At 39.4% G+C, this 22,392-nt stretch overlaps 1 protein-coding gene across 2 annotated transcripts in view; it reads left to right on the forward strand.

Moving 5' to 3' along the window:
- The first annotated feature begins 1,877 nt into the window (after positions 1-1,877).
- The window catches only part of MIER1 (MIER1 transcriptional regulator), a 39,390-nt gene continuing 18,875 nt past the window's right edge, over positions 1,878-22,392 (forward strand). The window contains exons 1-4 of one of the 2 annotated variants that reach the window (XM_089515394.1): positions 1,878-2,112; positions 10,997-11,021; positions 14,133-14,278; positions 16,810-16,965. In XM_089515394.1, the coding sequence (XP_089371520.1) occupies positions 2,104-2,112; positions 10,997-11,021; positions 14,133-14,278; positions 16,810-16,965 (336 nt within the window). In that variant the 5' untranslated portion in view covers positions 1,878-2,103. The remainder of the gene's footprint in view (positions 2,113-10,996; positions 11,022-14,132; positions 14,279-16,809; positions 16,966-22,392) is intronic. The other variant, XM_089515395.1, reaches the window with a different exon arrangement.

The following is a 22,392-nucleotide window of genomic DNA, read 5'->3' on the forward strand; positions in this document are numbered from 1 at the left end:
GAACTCCCTGCCCAGGGAGACCAGAATGGCCCCTTCCTTGATAGTCTTCAGTCGACAGATGAAAACCTTCCTTTTCAAACAGGCATTCAAAACAGAAAGTGTTTAAAGAATGACCTGAGGTGCTACATTGTTTTCATGTATTTTTAACATTTTTATCCGTGGTAAAGTTTTTGATATTTTAGCATGTAATCCATTTTAATTATTGTATTAATTTCTGTTTTAATGTACTATTTTTAATGTTTTTAATTGTACTGTGTTATTTTTTTCTAATGTTGTAAGCCACCCTGGGCAGGATATAAATATAATAATAATAATCATAATAATAATAGGACATTAAAAAAAATGAGGGACATGACAAAACAAAAGCTTAAAACACTCATACAAATGTAAATTCATGCTTTTTAGTCATGCTCAAAACGGATGGTGTTTTGAAATTCCTCCTACACAGAGGGTTGAATTGTAGGGCGTGTCTTGGAAAAGGAGGACATGGTTGTGAGTGTGGCAGTGTTGCGTAAAACTTCCTTCGATGGAGGGAAATTTGGTGAAGTGAAGAGAAAAGGAAACAAAAAACAGGCAGCCAAGGAGTTTTGCCCTCAATAGTGGACAGTTATGGCAACCCTATGTCAAGTCTGCCTGACTTCCTGTATTTCCTCTCCCAGATGAGGCCTGGACCATTCCAGACGTGAAATGCTTCACGCATCTCCCTGTTCCCTGAGGAATTTATCACACTGGGGCTGGTTTCAACATTAAAGAGAGATTAAAGTGCATTGAAAGCATCCCACAAATGAAGTGGAAATGGCAAGTAATGGAGCCAACAATTATCACATGCAAACTTGGCTAGTACAATATTATTTTTATTATATGTTTATATTATTATTATTATTATTATTAGGAACAGGCACTACCAGCTCTTGCCCTTTTTCTGAGGGTTTACAATAATTTTTATTAATTTATTATATTTAATTATTATTATTATTATTAAATATAAAATATATAATAAAATAATAAAATATTATTTTATTATATATACTTTTATATTATTATTATTATTATATTATATTATATTTATAATATATATATATATTTATATTATTATTATTATTAGGAACAGGCACCACCAGCCCTTGCCCTTCTTCTGATGGTTTACAATAATTTTTATTATTTTATTATATATGTTTATATTTTATTATATTTAATAATAACAACAATAATAATTAAATATAATAAATATAATAAAATATATAATAAAATAATATTTTATTATGTAATTATCTATATTTTTATATTATTATTTTATTATATTTATTATTATAATTATTATTTATTAGGAAGAGGCACCACTAGCCCTTCTTCTGACGTTTTACAATTTTTAAAATTATATATATATATATATATATATATATATTATTTATTATCCTTTTATAATATTTTAATATCATTATCATTATCATCATTATGAACAGGCACCACCACCAGCCCCTTGCCCTTCTTCCTTGTGACGCTTTTATACCACACGAACTTTAAGGGGTTATTTTGGACTTCAGCTCCCAGAATCCCCACACTATTAACCGACGCGGCTGAGGCTTCTGGGAGATGAAGTCCAAAACGCTTGGTTTAGAACAGGGGAGGGGGAGAGGTTCGTTCCTAATATATATAATAAAACAACAACAACAGAGGCGGGTGGGCGTGGCCTAGGGTCTCGTGACAGTGGCGGTTGAAAGGAGAGAGAGGAGGAGATAGGGAAGGAAGGAAAGCGCGCGCGCGAGTGATTGAGTGAGAGAGGGGCGTGGCCGCGTGCGCCTCTGCGCGGTGACGTCACTCCTCTTCATTTGCTCCCCCTCCTCCTCTTCCTCCTCCCTTTGGCATCTCCTTCCTTCCTTCCTTCCTTCCCTCCCACCCTCCTCCCCCTCCCTCTCTCTCTCTCTCTCTCTCTTTCCTGATACAGAGACCGTGACCCGCCGCTCTCGCCTCAGTCGTCGTCGTCGTGGCGGCGGCGGCGCAGGAGATGATGATGATGGTGGTGGTGATGATGATGGTGGTGATGTGACCCCCCACCCCCGCCTCCTTGGCTGCTCGGCCCGCCCCAGCTGTTCGGCGGAGAACATGGCGGAGGTGAGCCAGAGAGAGAGGGAGAGGCGAGGGCGGTGGCTGGGGTACGGCGAGAGGAGGGGGAAGGCTGCCTCCACACTGGGGAAATAACCCGCTTTGGAACCGCTTTAAGTCAGTTCTGCCTCTGTGCTATGGAATTCTGGGAGTTGGAGTTTGTTGTGGGGCCCAGAGGGCCCAGAGGGCCCCACAACAAACTCCAACTCCCAGAATTCCATAGCACAGAGGCAGAACTGACTTAAAGCGGTTCCAATGGCAGGGATGGTTCAGCTTATTCCTGCATGGCCCTTGTGGACTGGGCTGGATGGCCCCTGTGTTCTCTTCCAGCTCTTACTATTCCGTGATTATCCTATCATTCTCTATTCACCCAAGTTCAGGACGACTGTGAAATGAAGGACATGCAAGGGAAGAAGGGGAAAACAACAACAACAAGGAGGAGGAGGAGAACATTGTACGAGCTTTAAAAACACCCCTAGAAAATATCAATGTGCACCTCTTAGCCCTGGTCAAAAGTGATGGAGGACGTTTGGGAAGTCCTCCTGGGCAAGAGGTCAGGGGACGGAGGACACGTCCGGGGAAAGGAGGACTCTCTTGGCCTCCCAAGTTGCCCTTCCTCCCCCCCCCCCCATTTGGTTTTTGTTTCTGGGGAGGAGGAGGAAGACAGTAGGGCTGCTGTTGAGGAATTGAGGAAACCTTGACCTTATTATTATTATTATTATTATTATTATTTGGATTTGGGGAGACTATGTTGAACCTCCTCCTCTTGGTTCTTTCCTGGCGGGATGTTTGAAGCTGTCTGGGGACAGAGAGTGCCATCTTGCTGTGTCGGTCTTCACCCCCGAAATGAGGGAACGGCGTCTGGGTCTGTTGAGTGGAGTTCCTTGCCTTCCTAACTCTGCAAAAGGCCAAGTTCTTCCTTTTATATGCCAGTGTGATGAATTATTGCTTTAACCATCTTGTTACATTTCTACTCTTCCTTTAATCTTAGGGCGCATCTGTGCTGTAGAAATAAACTTTTGCTATGGGATACTGGGATTTGAAGTTTTACAAGGTCTTGAGCCTTCTCTGCCAAAGAGGGCTGGTGCCTCACTAAACTACAGATCCTGATATTCTGTGAGATGGAGCCAAGCCGGTTAAAGTGGGGTCAGACTGCATTATTTCTACTGTTTTGGCCTTGTCTGCACAGGCCCAAAGGCCTGTTTCCCACCCCTGTCCCTGTTCTGGTATTGTCTCGTTTGGGCGATGCACACCAAGCCCTGGTTCTTGTGTGGGAAGTCCAGATGACTCCAGCACGCTCCACACCAGAACCAGGAGTTAGCAGCTTTAATACAAATTTTAAAAGCCTGGTTGTTTCTCCAGAACTTCCAGAAGTTCTGGAGCCTGCCTTTGCCATGCCTTGATGGCAAAACAAGCAATGCGCCAAGTGGCTTGTTCGGATGCCCATATAGACAGCCCCTGCAGCGATGGAGGGCCAGGTAAAGGGGACAGGCTGGGGAAGCTACAGGGCCAGGATTCCTCAGACTATCCTGTCCAGTGCAAACAAAACCATAGATTCACCCATAGAAGTTCAAAATGGTGATTGGGCTCACAGCAGCTTTGAGACACCTTTCGTGAAGATAGCAGTAGCAATAGCAGCTTCTTTTATATACTGCTTCATACCACCTAAGCACTCTCTTAAGCGGTTTACAACTGTAAGCTAATTGCCCCTAACAAGCTGGGTATTCATTTTAGCAACCTCTGAAGGTTGCAAGCCTGAGTTGAGCTTGAGCCCGCCTGGGACTGAACTCACAACTTTATGGTTTGTGAGTGAGCGGCTGCAGTATTGGCCCCAGGTGAGTGAGCAAGATTTGAATCCAGAAGTCTGCTCAATAACCAAAGTTCTCTGGGTGGTGTATGATGCATTGAAAATATAAAACCAGTGAAGCTGTGAGTGGACGCAAGGTATAAACACCAATATGAACTTAATGGCATAGAAAATAATACAGTATAGCATATAAGACATCACGTGTAAGTCAAAGAAAGTATGGATTGTCCACAGCTGTACACAACAGTTTAGCAGTCATATCACGTTAGTTCATAAGTACAGAAGTTGTTTTACCACAGTCACTTTCATATGTAGTATGTAGTGCAGGAATTTAAACATTCATTGGCACACAGTAATTTGCTGTTCGATGATGCTGAGAGAGATTCCTCAAAGTCAGCTTGTAAATAGTCACTCACCAAGGCCCAGTTCAGGTGTTCATCCAGTAATGTAATGTACATGGTGCCATCATTCTGCCCCTTATAAAGTTATGTGACTGTCCTGTGTGGTGTCATGTCTGTATCTTCAGTGACCTGATTAATTGGCTTTCTCACCTCACTGGCTTCTTTGAGGGGGGAATTGTCATGTGAATAAGATCGCTGTTCCATTAGCCTCTGGATAGAGTCCCTATGCTATACACCCTTTAAATACATGACGGAGGAAAGAGGTGCATGCCTTCTTTATTCTACATACTGCATTTCTTTCTAGATAGTTGTCTAAAACAGAAATTTTCCACTTCTTAATTTATAGAATTTTCACCTTTTTATTTATACATTTGTGGTATGAAGAATCCTGCTCTTCAGTCTTCAAAGGAAAGTTCTAAAAATTCAGTGAACAAAGCAAATACAAGTAAAAGCAGTGAGCAAAAGCAAAGTTATCGTTAAAAATAAAGACAGAGTAAAATAAAGATTGAAAAGAAAAGGGTTCAAGAATAAAGACTGACAGGAAAAGATCTTTAGACCAAGAAAACACAACCCCTTTACCTGGCCCCAAAACAACAACACCAGACAGACATTTTAGAACTGGGGCAACTGAAGCGGCTATATCTGAGGACAAGTGGAATTATAAAAATTATTGGTGGCTATTAACATAAAATTTGTTTGTGATCCTGTTTTTAATCAAGTAACTTGCTGTTTTGAGGCCATCATTCAAGAAGTTGCACCTTAAGAGCTAAAGATTGCCAGTTCACTTGGTTGTTAATTTAATTATTTGGATAGAGAAGATATTTCTTTCCCAGTTTCAGCAGGCATCACACTTCATTATGTATCTTCCCCTATGAAAGCACATTTTCTATGGCAACATTTTTTTTGTCATGATAATATTCACAACTTTGTTCATTTTCTTGGCATAGTGAAAACTTCCATTTTAGTTCCTTTCATAAGGAGTGGGGAATTCATTTTTACTTTTACTTCCTGTGATCTGTACATCATGAATCTGGAGCTTCCAAGTTATTGATCAGGCCAAAGGAGGATGGAACATAGATATTAAACCATCTTGAAGTCTTTCTTATTAATTGTTTGGGAAATGGCCACGTAGGTGCTAGTCTCAATGACATTTTGCAGGTATGAGTTTACAAAATTGTTGAGAGAAGTTGGTAACTGTTTCAGTTTGGTATACAGTTACCATATATCTTGGCATTATATTGTTGAATTAGTATGAGGAGTTACAGTTGGAGTGTAATGTAGAAAGTCATTAAGGTTCATACTTCTATTGCACCTCGCAGAGGGATGGAATGATATCTCAGTATATAGAACATAAATTATACAATGTCAGGAGACATCATGGAAGCCTGGCATATTTTAAACAGAACATTTTGCTAAACTGTCTCCTCTTGGGTCATATAACATGCTTTAAGTCACTGGTGATTCATGGTATCCCTTGTTCTCAACACTTACGGACTGGTGTGGTAAGGATCTAATAATAATAATAATAATAATAATAATAATAATTTGTTTTATTTATATACCGCTATTCCAAAGATCATAGCGGTGAACAGCAAGTAAGCTAATTAGCAAGTAAGCTAATTTGCCCCCAACAGTCTGGGTACTCATTTTAGTGACCTTGGAAGGATGCAAGCCTGAGTCGAGCTTGGGCCCTTTTGCTGGTCTTGAACTCGCAACCTTGTGGTTTTGAGTGAATGGCTGCAGTACAGGCATTTAACCACTGCGCCACCAGGGCTGATTGTTATAGGACTGCAAAACACTTCACAGAGTTGTTAATTTGTCATGCAAGAAAATGTGTGCTGTCCAGGCTTACTAATGGCTATCAAAGGTAAATCCCACTGTATTAAGTTGCACATGATCCCTAGTTAGTGTGTTTGCTATTGCAATAATTGATAATACGCTTTGGAAAGCAACATTTTATTGTTGATTTATTGTTAGAGCAACTTCATAGATATGTGCAATGGTTAGTAATATTCTTTGATACTTACAAAGGTAGCTTAGGGATCTGTAACAGCAGTATATCTGCAACTTCCTAACAGTATTCTGGTTCAAGGGTTTGTCTAGCCAACTAGCCAGCCATGTTGTTCTTCAGAATTTTATACAGTGTAATATGCTTTGTTTCGTTTGCTCCATTTTGTTTTGATTTTGTATTGTTTTTACCTTTTAAGGCATATGACCCTGAAATCTTTTTTGCTTTTTTAAACAGAGCCATCATCTCTTAATTCTCTATTCTTCTGCCATGCTTTATTGAGCAATATGTCTTATTTGGGTTATTTTATTAATTCTTTTTTTTTGGTACTTATTACTTTTTCTAAAAAGTACTGTATTTTCTGGCGTATAAGACTACTTTTTAACCCAAGAAAATCTTCTCAAAAGTCAGGGGTCATCTTATACGCCAGGTATCGTCTTATAGGGCAGGTGCTGAAATCTCCGAGCTGGACTGGAGAATCTGCGGTCGCCGCATATGGTGGGCTATGGGGTATGGAAAAAAGAGTCGTGTTTGCACTACTGCTCTGATAGTCTTGGAGACAGGGAGGGCTGGGCAGGCAAGGAGAGCTGACCAATCCAAGCAGGCTTTGTATATGACGAGTTTTCCTGCTAAGTACCTGCATGTCATAAGCATTTAATATTAATAATTTAATTTAATTTAATTTTTGAATTAAAATTACCATATTGAAATCAAAATCTGATGTTTTTTAAATTTTTATTTGGTATGCATTGGAAGAGGGGTAGTCTTATATGGCAAGTATATCCCAAACTATATTTTAACTGGAAAAGTTGGGGGTCGTCTTACACGCCCAGTATGTAGGATCACAGCTTCATCCTGTATAGAACCCTGTGGGGTTTACTTCATTTTTGCACAGAAGCCTTACAAATTAACCTCACTAAACTGATAAGCAATTTAGCAATGAAAAATAGTGAATACTGCAGGTCCTTCTGTGACTGCTGTAAAAAAAAAAACAACCATTTTATGCCATTGCATAAAACCTATGCTTTACTACTAAAATTCATTTCTGATATTTTAAAGGTGACCTTATAAATGTTGGATGATTTTCTCCTTCAGTATAGGCAAAGGCAGTCACTCTTGTGATACAACCATATTCTAGAAAAGTTGGATGCCTTCATTGCTGTGGGAAAAATGGGGAAAGGGTAATTATGAAGCTGAGCACACAAGTAGGAAGTGCAAGAGAGGTGGAAACTATCAGTTGTTAGAATGGTGTGACCATCCTAGTGAGACAGCTCTTTAATATTTGTGCATTGTAGTTTCAGTGGCTAGAAGGTTAATATTTAAATGGAGTCTCACAATAATCTTGACACTAGTCTTTTTTAACAATAACTGACAGATTAATTTACCTGGGCAAATTACTTTGGGTGCTTAGAATCATAGAGTTGGAAGATCCAGTCCAACCCACCTGACATGCAAGAACTCTCAGTCAAAGTATACCTGACACATGACCATCCATCCTCTGTTTAAAGACCTCTAAAGAAGGAGACTCCACCACTCTCTGAGGGAGTGTGTTCCACTGCTTATCTTTTAAAAGTCTGAATCCCAGCATATTCAACCACGTATGTGGTACTGAGTGAGGGATATGGCTTTTTCCCATTCTTTTCTTTTTTTCCTTTTGGGGGGGGGATAGGGGGGTGAGGTGGTGGTCTGGCAGCCTTCTTCAGCAGCTACAAATAACACATACAACCTTGTCTTCTCCATACTGGAAATAACTGTAACTGTTAAATTTGACCAATGCAAAATGTCACAGATTTAGTTAATTTTTGGTAAGAATGAAAGTATTTGATTGCAGATATTTTCATAAATTTGATAGAAAGAACTTGAAATTGGAAGTGTAATGAAGTGAAACTAACATATTGGCCCATTCTTGTTCAGAACTGTAAATGCTTCCATAATGTCTTGTTTTTCATAGTTTATGTATAGCTGACAGGGAGAACTAAATGTAAAGCAAGTTTCTGTGATAGAGAGAAACAGTTGTAGCAAATGGGCACAAATATAGTGCCAGTCGCTGGAAAATGGGTGGGGTCACTATATTTGCTTAAATACTGTCTTAGTTTAGCTTTGGACATCAATGCAATTGTTTTGGAGAACCATATTCAAGTCTTTCCGTTATTTTTTTCTCGCAATAAAAACAGATATGGTCAACCTCACTTGCAATGGGGCCATCATGCCAAAGGGAAGGATTATATCACTCTCTATGCCATTTTCCTGCTCTAAATTTTCCCCAGCAGCCATTTAATCTGCATCTGCAACTTAACTGCCACTTAATGAAATTTTGAATTTGATTATCATGTGTGTCTCTGAAGGCACACCTGATGAAAGCTACAATCTGATTAATTGGCCAAATGCATTAAGCATTTTGAGTAAGTAATCATACTTCCCCTTCCCCAATTTTACATCTTGAGAATTCCATCTCATTTTTTTCATTGGGTAAATCAGAAATCTCCAGGAAAGCACACAGATGCCATACTAGTTTTTCTTGTGCAAATGCAGTTGTGGATGCTGCCAAAATCTAGGTACCCAGGTTTAGAGGTAGCTAGGAGCACACCAACTTGCAGACCTGAATTTTGAAGTGCAGTGTAGCATCATCCAGCTCAGACTGAATACTTATTCCCTGATATGTCACTTGAATGGATTAAGTTTGTTTGTCCATATCCAATTTATTACTGACATCAAGCACTGAACTGAAGCTATAATGACATATTTGGATATATTAGATGGAATAGAGAAATAGGGTTGAGTGTTACCAATGTGTTGGTGGTTGAACTTGAAAACGCCAGACAACCTCTCTCATTGGTTTCATGTGTATGTTAATTAATATGGAGCAGAAGCGGGGTGACAGAACCCTGAGACACTCTCAGGCCAACAGACACGGCATTGAACAGGAATCCTCAAATACTGCCTTCTGAACTCAGCCCTCCAGGAAGGGTCATTGACAGTGTAAAATAGTGCAAATCCCCTTCTAAGTGGTGGCTCAGAAGGCTACCATGTTCAATAGTACTGATTGCTGTTGAGTGCTATAATAAAACCAACAGGAGCATACTTTCTCTTTCCATTTCTGGCATAGATTTTTCACCAAGGTGACCAAAGTTGTATTAGTACCACTATCGGGCTTCAAGCCAGGTTGAAATGGATTTTGATATACTGTCTCACCTAGGATTTTCTAGAGCTTAAAAGCTATCATGCATTCTAATATTTTGTCCAAGAATGAAATATTGGGGACTGGTTACTAATTAGTGTATATAAACCATCTCTTTTAGAAGGACACAAAACCTATCTTGCTTTGAAGAGGTATTCACCAGTTTTATTTCCCTCTTAGCCAGTCTCTCTCCAGGCTGCTTATATGAGCCAGGAAAGGCAAGGATCTAGCATAAATGTGGCATTTCTCACTTTTCTAAGGAGCCTGTACACATCTTTGCGGTATACTGATAGAAAGCTATTCATTTTCAAAAAAGGGGCCAAAGCTGCAAATCAGTATGGTCAGCTACAGACTCCAAGTCAGAGTGGATCTCAGTGACTTTGCTGACAAACTCTTGACTGGGTTGTTCACAGTAGATTGTCAAGTAGTCTCTAGATCAGTTCTTAATCTTTTCTTTACCATGGAGTCCTTTTAAATGTCTTTTGTTGTCATGGACCAATAAGACGTAAAGATTTAAAACATTAAAGTGCATCTTCAAATTTGGAGAGAAGGGAGAAATAAGTAAATGCATATGTGCCTATTTCAATATTTTTGCCTGATTGGTGTGTGTGTGTGCACATGCAAAGACACACACAGACATATATGAAATGCAATGGAATCAGGCTTGCTTCTCATTCCCCCACCCTGTGCAATGGTTTGATGCAAGCAGAGGGGGAAGTTCCTCAAGGCAGAGCCACATGTGCATGAGCTTAGACATGTGTGCACAGTTCCCTCGTTCACAGGGAATTGTTTAATACAATAGGCCTTGGGAGAGTGGGAGGAGGAGAGTTGGCTTTTTCAGACCCTCTGTAAGGAAACTGTAAAGCTCCAGGGGTCTGCGGATCATAGGTTGAAATCCTCTGCTCTAGATCACTCCTTCCCAAACTATCTGATGTTTGGGACTGTCAGGGTTTTCCCCCCAATGTTTCAGGGACTGGCACCTTATTTGTGCCCATTGGATGCAATTGTTTCTTTCTTTCTTGGAAACTTAGCAGGGGTTGGGAGCCAGTGGCTCATGAATCAGCACCAGCCTTTGGACAACTATTTTGAGTAGGACTTTTCTACATTATCATGAACCTTGACTGTTTGAGTGGGCTTCACTGGAAACTGTGCCGACACAGTGATGGCAGAGAAGAATTAACGTCTTCATCGTCAACACAGACCAGGCTTTCCAACATATTCTCTTCTGTTTGTGACTATTTTGTACTTTTTATCTGGACTGAAAACCAAGGAATTTTGTTGCATATAGTCAGTCTTCTGGAGCCATATATCCTTTGGGTTGCTGACATTAGCTCAGAGACAAAACTTATATTCTGTCTCTTGGCAATTATATGGTTGATTTAAATGCAAATAGTGAAAACAAGAACATATTAATTGTCCTTTAGAATATTTTTGATGTGTTGCTAAATAAATTAATATTACTCAGTTAACCTTTTCTTTTCTTTTTCTCCCCTTAATAGCCTTCTGTTGAATCAGCAAGCCCAGGTAAAGTTTTATTATTGGTTATATTTATAAATATATTATATATTATTATTATTATTATATTATATTTATTATATCTATCATTATATTGATACTATATTTATACAGTATTGCTAGAAATGAAAATTTGGCAAAGAATCACATAGCTGTATTCTGTAGCAGTCACTTCTCTGGGCTTGTCACTTTTTCTTTCTAGTCCCTTCTCTGCAGTGTGTATGAGTATGAATCTACAGTGGATGGTCATAGTCTATATGTTTGTGGGCATTGGGCATACTGAATCACAGTGCCTTGATTCTGTCTGTTCCCTCCAGAAACTGCTGACAGGAACAGGTGAAACTTTGTGTTAATTATATACCGTATTTTCCGGTGTACAAGACGACTTTTTCACCCATACAAGTCGGGGGCCGTCTTGTATGCCGGAAAGCCCCTGGGTCCTAAAGAGAGCCCTCGGGAGGAAAGCCTTCTCCCAAAGGCAAAGGAGCGTCCTCCTCCATTCCTTCCCTCCTTTGCTTTTTCTCCTTCCTTCCTTCCTTCCTTCCTTCCTTCCCTCCCTTTCTTTTCCCTTCCTTCCTTCCTTCCTTCCTTCCTTCCTTCCTTCCTTCCTTTTTCTTCCTTTTCTTCTCTTCCTTCCTTCCTTGCTCCCTCCCCTCCCTCTCCTGTCCTCCTTTTCCCGGGGGCCCTGACTCTGAGAGCGAGGCTGGCTACAGAGCAACCAATCCTGTTTGGATGGAGTCACACTAACAGCCAATCAGATTGAGGACAGTGGTCGCCCCCCCCACCCTCACAAACTACAATTCCCAGGATTCCCTGGTTTTTCAAGGGAATTTCAAGGGAATAATAATAATAATAATAATTGCCTCCACACTTCCAGATCCCAGCCCCAGAGAATGAGTCTATAGTATATCAGTGTTGCCAATTCTGCAGGTGCATTTGGATTTAATAATGATAACTATAATGGTGATGATAGAGAGATAGATCTTGTAGCACCTTTGAGACTCACTGAAAGAAAAGTTGGCAGCTTTCCTAGACTTAAGCATACTTCCTCAGATGCATGGGAATCGTAGTTCATTGTGGCACCAGAGCTCTTTCTCACAAAACTACAATTCCCAGGGTTCCCTAGCACTGAGCCAGGGCAGCTAAAGCGGTCTCAAACTGGATTATTTCTGCAGTATGGATTGGACCTTGAGCATTTTTAATAACGAAGGTCCAAAACACACTGCAGAAATAATCCAGTTTGTGACCACTTTAACTCTCCTGGCTCATTGCTAGGGAATCCTGGGAATTGTAGTTTGTTGTGGCACCAGAGCTCTTTCTGATAGAGAAGGCTCAATGTCTCACAAAACTACACTTCCCAGGGTTCCCTAGCACTGAGCCAGGGCAGTTAAAGCAGTCTCAAACTGGATTATTTCTGCAGTGTGTCTTGGATCCAACTCAGGCTGCATCTTCACTCCAGAGACAATCCAGTTTCATACCGTTTTAACTGCCATGGCCCAGTGCTATGAAATCATGGGAATTGTAGTTTGTTGTCACACCAAAGTTTGCTGAGAGAGAAGGTTAAATGTCTCAGAAAACTAGAATTCCCAGGATTCCATAGCACTGAGCCAGGGCAGTTAAAGGGGTGTCAAATTGGATTATTTCTGCAGTGCAGTTGCAACCTAACACGTTTCTATTTGGCACAAAGCTTCCTGGGCTTTGATTCCAATAGGAGCCACTTGAACTGCCACGGCTCCATCCATACAGAATCCCTGGGATTTGTAGTTTGGAGCAGCACCCCCACACACACATTCTTTGGGCAGAGAAGGCAAAAGACCTTATAAAACTACAAATCATAAGATTCCAATAGGATGGAGCAGCAGCTCTTAAAGTGGTGTCAAACTGCATTAATTCTAAAGTGTAGATGCACCAAGAGGAAGGGCGGGAGGAGTTGTTGAGGCGGGTGAAATAATGTTGTGTATGCTGTTATTTCAAATGTGGAACACACTCCTTCCTCAGAGTGTAGTGGAGTCTCCCTCCTCTTCTCCTTCTTTTCTTTTTTCTCCTCCTTTTTTCTCCTCCCCGTCTGTCTCCTCTGTCGCTGCTGCTGCTGCTGCTGTTGTTGTGTGCCTTCAGCTCCTTTCTGACTTATCGTGGAAGAGAGGGGTAATCTTATACGGTGAATATATCTCAAACACTCTATTTTAAGTTGTAAAGTTGGGAGTCGTCTTATATGGTCAGTCGTCTTATACGCCGGAATATACGGTACTAAAATATTAGAATATTGAATATTTCTGGTTTTGTTCCCTTTGTTAAGTTGAATACTGGAGGATGGCTTATATCCAAATAACTTCGAAGAGATTTCTGTTCACCTAGATGTTGCTTCCCTCCATTCTATTATGTTTCTACTCCAAATGCCCATTGAGATTTATGGGGTCTTTTGGAACAGCAATGTGTGTGGGGGGGCTCTTAAGATCCAAACTACAGTAACTAGTCAGTGCAGAGCTGTGATAAGGATATCTATCTATATAGATATATATACAGATCTTAGAACAAGCACTTAGGTTAGTGGTGGAGGAAAATGCTGCTTGTATAGTGAACTAACAATGATACAAAATGATACAGTGAGATCACTTTGGAAAAATACTTCTAATATCTTTGCTTCCCATCACCAGAAATGAGTATGTGCTGTCTCCACTGCTAAGGTGAAATTTTGGATGCATGCTGCAGCATCCTAAGATCATTTTTTCCCTATAGGCCCTAAGATGCTTATAGCATGGTTTTATGACAAATGAATTAATATTATATCTATTTATAATACAGGGTGTATTCATAAGTCTTGCGCTGTGATCCTATAACTCTTTAACTGGCAGTAAGCCCTATTCAACTTAGAAGGACTTGATTCACGCTACTATATGTGATACCCATGTGTAGGATTGCATTGTCAGATATCATCAGTCTTTGATTTCTGATAGACTTTATGTAATTTATTTTACCTGAATAATTATTTGGCTGATACAAAAAGGCGTCTTTTGCAGAAAAGTTTCTCATTTCTGTATTAGTTTTTATTTTAAATTATTAATAATGATGTTCTCAAATTCATGATCAAGCTCAACCTTAAAATTATTCATCAAATTTTAGGAGGGTCTGCAACATCAGATGACCAAGAATTTGACCCAACAGCTGACATGTTGATTCATGATTTTGATGATGAACGAACACTAGAAGAAGAAGAAATGATGGAAGGTGAAACAAACTTCAGTTCAGAAATAGAAGATCTTACAAGGGTAAATGCTAGAAAACATTTTAAACAAATTTCAAAACCTATACTTACATTCTAATGCAAATATATGGGCAAATCTTGGAAATGGTGTGATAGTTTAATATTTGTTTTTACGCACCTTCAAGTTAACTTCATTTTATGGCTACTCTGTCATCAGCTTTTCTTCCACATTTTATTTATAGGAGGTTTGCCTTTTCCTTTCACTTAGACTGAGAAAGTATGACTTGCCCAAGTTCAGCTAGTGGATTTCCATGGCTGAGTGTGGATTTGAACCTTTGTCTCCCAAAGTCCTATTCCAGCACTCAAAGCACTACAATGACTGTTGGAGATATATATATGTAGTGTTATATTTAAGAATCACATCACGATAGCATTCGTGAAGAGTATGAGAAGTCTTCAAGGAAGTCCTACTCCATGCAGCCTGAATTACGTAATATGAGCATTGCTCTATAATATACAGATCAGTACATTTTCTTCTCTCTCTCTTTCTCTCTGTTTGCATTTCTGTGTTGATGTTATTATCATTCACTCATGGCTGCAACTCATGAGTGGTGGCACTTAAAAGTGTCAGTGGAAGGCAGGATAAAATACACAGTAAGATTGCTTAGTACCTGTTGAATCATCTGTCTCGATAGAAAAACATGTAAAATGTTATGTGGCAATAGGTGGACCATCAGTTCTATCACCCAAAATCTGAAACAGGCCCTTCAGAGTTAGGATTCATGTCTAGCGTGCCAGGGTCCCAGTTCACATACTGCAAGAGAGATTCTTTATGGCACTTTATTGAATCTTACAAGATTCTTGTGCTCTCTCTTTGTATTTTTAGTTTTTTACAGAAAATAAAATTAGGGGATATGAAAAGTTTTATAGTGTGTATTTCTAGTATACAGTTCAGAGGATACTTACCATAAATATTTCTAAATAAGTCATTTGATGCAAATACATTAAGTTCCTTCCCTTAGCATAATTTTGAACTTTTATCTTCATATAGCTTTATGGATTTTGATATAGATTTCAGGTTTTTAGAAAGCCATGTTATGTCAGGAGGAATGAGGTAAAAACCAGTTTGACTGGCAAATGCTTGAGACAGAGGTGTACATTTGAAAAAATTCATTACTTTTGGTCAGTTGAACTGAATGTTAAAATTGCCTTTAATTTCTTTGTTAATGATTTCCTGTGATGATAAGAAATCCTTTACTTCTTGAAATCAAAGTAATGGATTGACAAACCTGGTTGGGGAATGGGACCAATGGGAACATCCCCAAGTTCATGAAAAATAACAGGTCCTTCTGCTAGGCAGTAGGTACAGTATCTAATTTATCAGACATCTTCCCTCATATTTTTTGGTATGTAGCAAATGGCAGCAGAGAAATATGTGTCTCTTCACATGTCCTAATTCCTTCATGGTGTAATACTACATACCAATCAAATGACAAGATGTTCATACAAGACATGATGGTGAAGGTCAGAAGAATCCAGGGGGAGGGGGTGGCAGTTATAGAATGGACAATATAGCTGCCTCTTTCTGAATACTATAGTCCATGGATGGTTTGTTCAATATTGAGAGTAGCCCGTGATATATTTTAGGGCTGACATGCTGTTTAATTTCCATATGCTTGCATGTCTTTAATGTAATTTGCATATTAGGTTATTCAACGCACATGATAAATAGTTGGTTCATCTGATACACTTATTTTATGATATTCTGAAAGCATCACTCCAAGGTTTGAAAAACCTTAAACCATTATCATATTAATCCACATATACAAACCTTACCAATCACGAAGAATTGAAAAACACTGCTATCAGTTTCCTTTCACTTGTTTCATTCTTCTTGATTTTTTTTTTTGCTAACTTCTGTTAGTGCATCTCTGCAGTCATCAATTGTAATTTTTTAGAAAAAGACGTATTTATTGGTGTCAGGGTGAGCAGGGTAGAGGATGTTAACATATTTGTGACCAAATCAAATATGTAACGCACTGCTGGTCTCAGTGGAAAATATTAAAATAAATCTTTATAGCAGATATAATTTATCCCTGCTTTAACCACAGGAATATTTTTGTGTAAAATTATGAACTTAGTTTCCCCCCCTTCCCAAAATACTTACATGTGATTTTACAGATATATCTTTGCGTGATGAAAAATAGATACAGTTATTTCATTCAGAAGATACCTTCTACCATTTGTAAGCTTTCCTTCAAGTATTTGTTGCCATTTGTTTGCAGAGTAACATTACAATTTAAAGCGAAGGGAGAGACTATGCATGGTAGGAAATATACCACAAGGAATTATTGTTCCTTCATACTTCTTTTAGACCTTGAAGCACAGATTGCTGTGCTGCTGCCGTAACAAACTGCATCAATGACTCCTCTTTTCTTTGCTCTGTTTTAGATAGAAAACAGGTATACTTGAGTCAAAGGACATAGGTTGACATCTGCTTTCCAGGGTTGGGGGGAGCATTAGTCAACATGCAGATTACAACACTGATAAAAATTTGGTGGAATTATTATAATTTCCTGTTTTAATTCTTTTTAGGAAGGTGATATGCCAATTCATGAGCTTCTTAGCCTTTATGGCTATGATGGCACTGTACCACTACCTGAAGAGGAAGAAGAGGAGGAGGAGGAGGAGGAGGAGGAGGGTGAGGGTGAAGATAATGATAACAACAGTGGGTGCAGTGGAGAAAATAAAGTGAGTTAGATTTATTAATTTGAAAACTTGGTTTGTCCTGTTGCATGTTCCCCAACAAGTGTCTTTGATAAGTTAAGAATTCTATATAGTATAGAATATATGTTCTGGGAAAGTGGCATTATCTAGTAAAGCTGCTATAAATATCACAATTTAAACCTGGCATGCATTTGAAGCCTAGTTTCTATATTTTCAGTGGGGTAAATAGGAATTTAAAGGTCAGAAGGCAAAGTGAAATCTGCTGCCAGTGGAATTATAACAAGGAAACCCAGTACAATTCTATGGTGGATACATGTCCATACATGTATACTCTCTCTTCTGCCCTTTAAAGATTTACTAACACTTAAGAACAGAAGACAGTTAAAAGTTTGGGAGATTGTATCTGGGGTGGGAGCAGCTCAGTTCATGTAGGAAGAAATTAATCAGGAAGGAACCCATGCTTATTTCAAGGCACATGTCCCTGACTGCATTTTCCAATGGTTTCTTTCTCACACTATCTTTTTTTCATCTTTAAGTCAGACATTAACTTCCCCTTCAAAATATTATTAACACTGGGAAAAAATAGTGGGGAAGCATGTAGACACAAGGTCCATTTGTATTTCCATCTCAAATATAATCTGAGGACCCAAGAAATGAATTTCCACTTGTGAACATAGAGATGTACAGGATGCCAATCTTAGGGGTTGTTCCCACTGCAATTTGAAGCGAACCATGATTCGGGCTATATGACCCAAGTTCCCATTGGAAATCGATTATCGTCCTCATTGGATCGATTCCAGTTGGAATAAAGTGAGGCAAATGCAAAAAACATGGGTTTTCTTGATAGCAATTTGAAAAAGGTTCTTTTCAGAAGAATCAATTCTGAAGCATGTCCAATAAGTAGGAACACCAGATCAGAATCTATTCTTTCTGAGGGGAGGGACAAATGGCAGAGGGGTGTGTGTTTACCATCCCTTCCCAGAGATGTCACACACACACCCAGTGCTGCCTTTATGAGTCCTTTAAAAAAAATATTCGAAAAATTGATAGATTGGTCAAGCAACTCCCACAAAGGCAAGTAGCTGCTAAACAAGTCTATCGATATATATATATGTGTGTGTGTGTGTGTGTGTGTGTGTGTGTCTCCCGCCTTGCTCTCTTCCCCGGCCTCAGCGCTCCCTTCCTGCCGTGGCATTGACCCTCCCCCCGGCCATCAAGTCCCGTTCCCAGCCTTGCCTCCTTCCTCCTCTTCTCTATTCCCTCCCCCGGCCTCCAAGCCCCATGCCTGTCCTTGCCTCCGTCCTCCTCCTCCTCCTCTCCCCCCCGCCTTGCCTTGCTCCATTGCCGTCCTCTTCCTCCTGCCTCCTTCTTCCTCTTCCTCCCCATCGCGCCACTCTGACCCTTCCTCATCACACTATCTCAGGTCACACTTTCTCAGCCTCCAACCCCCCCAAAAAAAATTTCCAAGCTGGGCTTACGTCAGATGATTGATGGGGGATATTGAAGCAGCACTGCCATTTCACAATGGAAACAAGGGATCTTTTGAAATCACTTTCCAAACTGGGGCAAGAATGAATCAGGAAGCGATTCATTCTGCCAGTGGGAATGACCCCTTAATTTTAATGTTTTGGGCAGCCACATAAGATAGCATCCGAGTGTGTAGAAATTGTGTTAGGTTTTTTATTACTTGGGAGCATTTAACAGGTCAACTATTGCATACAGGTAAGTGGCGAATTGTGTGATTGCTGTATTATTATATATAGGAAATGTGGTGTTTTTGTTTTTGTTTTAATGAAGATAATACCAGATATATAATTCTTTTCTGTGAGTGGTGAGGAGAGTAATTTGTTGCAGATTACTTTTCAGACCTTCCATATTAGATTTTAAAAGTACAGTAAAATATATTACAAGTTAGCAAAACATCAAGAACATTGTCAAAAATATGTATGAAGTATAAAAATAATTTATGAAGTATGGGGAGGTAGGATCTGTCCTATATACGTATACTTTGTTGCATAGTTCCTTGCATAATATTTAAGCATTATAATTTAATTGGACTTGTTTATTCTGCTCCATAACCAATTCTACAAAATATTTAATTTTATTGCTATATCTGTAATAAAGATTCCTAAATACTCTAGAGTTTTGCAGTAGTTTTATTTAATTAGAATAGTTTATGCTCATTCTTCACAATAAATAGTCATAATGCAAATAAAGCATTTCTAGTATGAAATGATAAACCTGGAACATGTGGCTTTATTGCAAGCTTTACTTGCCTTTGTGTGATTCGTAAAATATAGATTCCAATTCCAAGCTCTTGCCAATTTCATCTGAATGTCTTGTGTTCTATCAAGAATTTTTTTTTTTTACAGACCGGCCAGAACAGACAAGCCAAATGTGCCGTGTTGGTGCTGATTTTAGGGTTAGGGACTGTGCACCACTTGCACGGTCCCCAACCCTAGTGCATGTCGGTGGCGTAATAATGGTGGCATTCTGTCCATACAGACACCAACATTTTGACATAAGCGATGCGCAGCGTCCACATGTTGCTGCGCAGCGCACTCATTACATACACCCAGCGGCATAAAAAGAACCCATTTTTCCGGGTTCTTTTTACTCCAGATGGGCACTGCGTGGTCTGGCGGCTGCGGCGTCCCTCCAGTAGGAAAAAGGCTGCCAGCAGGCTGCTCTTTTGGGGCAGTCTGTCCTGCCCCTTGGTTACAGTTCCTAGATTTATCAAGATAATTAGAAAGAGTTGTGAAATAATAAGAAAATCTTTTCTTGGTCAGGCTGTTAATGGCATTCTTAGATTTTATAAAAAAACCCAGTCTCACTAAAGCTTAAGGGTTTTTTAGTATATATAGTATAGAATATGTAGTACAATCTCACAGATCACTGTCAGCATGTATGTAAGGCAGCTGAAATGATAGCTTACACGTTAAATAGAAAATTCATGTTATAATAAATGTTCTGCTATCCACTGTTATGTGTGAAATATTCCTCTGTAGCAGGAAGGACTATATAATTTTTAAGAACCATATCTGCAAGAATGTTTTGGACTCTGTTCGTAATAAACAGTCAGATATTTTGGGTTATGGGCAGGAAAAGGGGAGGTGGAAATTTGAGATACATTTACAATAACATGGGCTTAAACTCATGTTTGTGTGTGTGTGGTTGTTGTTATTATTATCCTGCCTCTTCCCCAGTTCAGGATTCTTACAGCAGATTTTAAAAAGTAGTTAAAATTCACAGAATACAAAATTTAAAAAAGAAATTAAACTATCAGAAAATTAAAACCAATTAAAAATTAAATCATAAAATACACAATAGCATAACAAAAAAGAAAAAAACAATAGAAAGTCAGCACATTGTTTAGGCAGGACAGGCCTTGTATGATCAGTCCTCAAAAGCCTTCAAAACAGAAAGGTCTTCACCTGTCTTGCAGAAAAAGAGTAGGAAGGGTGCCAGTCTAACTTGTCTGGAAAGAATTCTAGAGTATGGGGGTATCCATTGAGAAAGCCCTCTTGTATGTTCTCACCAGATGTAGTGGTGAGATTGGTGTGACAAGAGCCTTCCCAGCAGATCTCAAAACACAGGCAGGTCTGTATGGGAGAAAATGGTCAATCAAATAGGTTATATGCATTTTCATGGAAGCACAGAGATCAGTGACTTTCTGTGACTGATGCAGTGGCCTTTTCATGTTGAAAATAGGAACTTTTTTAGAATTGTAAAATGATAGAGAACTTTTTTGGGGGGACTCAGACCAGAGAGGGTTACAGTGTTGAAACATTAGGATGACAAATAGCTACTAAAATGAAACTTTTGTAGGTTTTGAACTAGTTGTATGAAAGTGGTTTCTGCATTATAAGCGATGGAACTGGTATTGCTAAAGATGGAACTGGATTGCTTGTACAGTGAATATTCCATGATCACTCCTTAGTTTTTAAATTATAGTGAAGTGATTAAATGCTACTTATTTAAAATCTGACTGATGAACTATGAACTGCAGTTTGGTTATTCATTTGGGAGCAGTAGCTAAGAACAGAATGGCTGTTGAGATTATTGCAGAGGATAATAAAAAAAAAGAAACCAGAAGAGGCTGGGGAGAATCTGAAGATTTCATACTCTCTCACAGTGACGACCAGGAGAAGCTGAAATCCGTATGGTTATCATGAGAAGAGTTATTATGATCAGTAGAATGTTGATTTGGCAATGGCCATAGTCAGTCTTCTCTGCTGCCATATGAAAGACTAAAAAAATTTGCAGTTACTTCTAAGAGGTCTACTGATGATTGTCCCTGCCATTTCTGGAGCATCTACCACTTTGATGGCAAGGTGTTGATTATTCCAGATGTGACTCCCTTTTCAGTAACAATATTCCTGTTCATATTGGTGCTGTCTCCTTTGGGGATGTCTTCCCTAGCACTGACACCAACTTTAAAAACAACTTATAATAGCATTGTGAACTGTTCCATCTGCATTTCTTATTTTAGACCTCACAATCACAATCTTGGGTACTAGTTTTGCAGTGCAAAAATTACCTACCCTAGTGTTCGCTTTGGCATTCTTCACCTGTGCATCCATCCCCTCCACGAAGGCATCAGTCACCATTGTCACATCACCAACCCTCTGTCTCCATTGCCTAGAACTATGGCCACCTTATCCAGGGCCTCTCTCTCTCCTCCTCTAGTCACAGTACCTTTGACTTCTTTGGTAACATCAACCATTCTTACTGCTCTGATCTCCAGCATCATTCCATGCTCATCATTACCTTCTGCTGTCACAGTGCTTTCATCTTCCACTCCTCCATCATCTATACTTACTACTACCATTGCTACAACTTCAACACACCACTGATCTGTCGATTTCCCAAAGAGAATGTTTCACCTGATTCTTTAGATAATGATTGTGGATCAGAGACCAGATCTTCAACAACACCTGGTATCGCACATCCTCATCTACAGCAGCTGTGGAAGATATCAATCCTCTTTGTCTGCCTGAGGATTTAAGATTATTTGCAGATATTTTCTTCTGTATGGTGAAATCTCTTGATCTGGATATGATGAGTCCACTTGTCCCTGAGTCTGACCATGTCTTCCAAATGTTAGACCAGGGGTAGGCAATCTTTTTGAGCCGGGGGCCGGGTTGCTGTCCTTCAGACAACTGGGGGGCCGAAGCCAAAAAATAAATAATTAAATAATTTTTTAAGAAATGAAATATATAAATAAACTAGGACAAATGTAGGACAAAATTTTCAAATGGAAGACACTTTTTTTAAAAAAAATGGAGGACACGCGAAAAAATTTGCTGATTTTTTAAAAAATGTTAATATAAATGCATGTTTCTGAGGCTTCTATACATAATTGCCCTCCAAAGGCCCCGGCGGCAATTGGCGGCAGGACTGGGCTGGGGCCGGTCCCAAGGCCTCGCCGGGCCACATCCGGCCCGCGGG

This window comes from Sceloporus occidentalis, unplaced genomic scaffold, assembly GCF_023333645.1.
Source record: "Sceloporus occidentalis isolate IW3139 unplaced genomic scaffold, rSceOcc1.0.p SCAF_3, whole genome shotgun sequence".
Taxonomy (NCBI): Eukaryota; Metazoa; Chordata; class Lepidosauria; order Squamata; family Phrynosomatidae; genus Sceloporus; species Sceloporus occidentalis.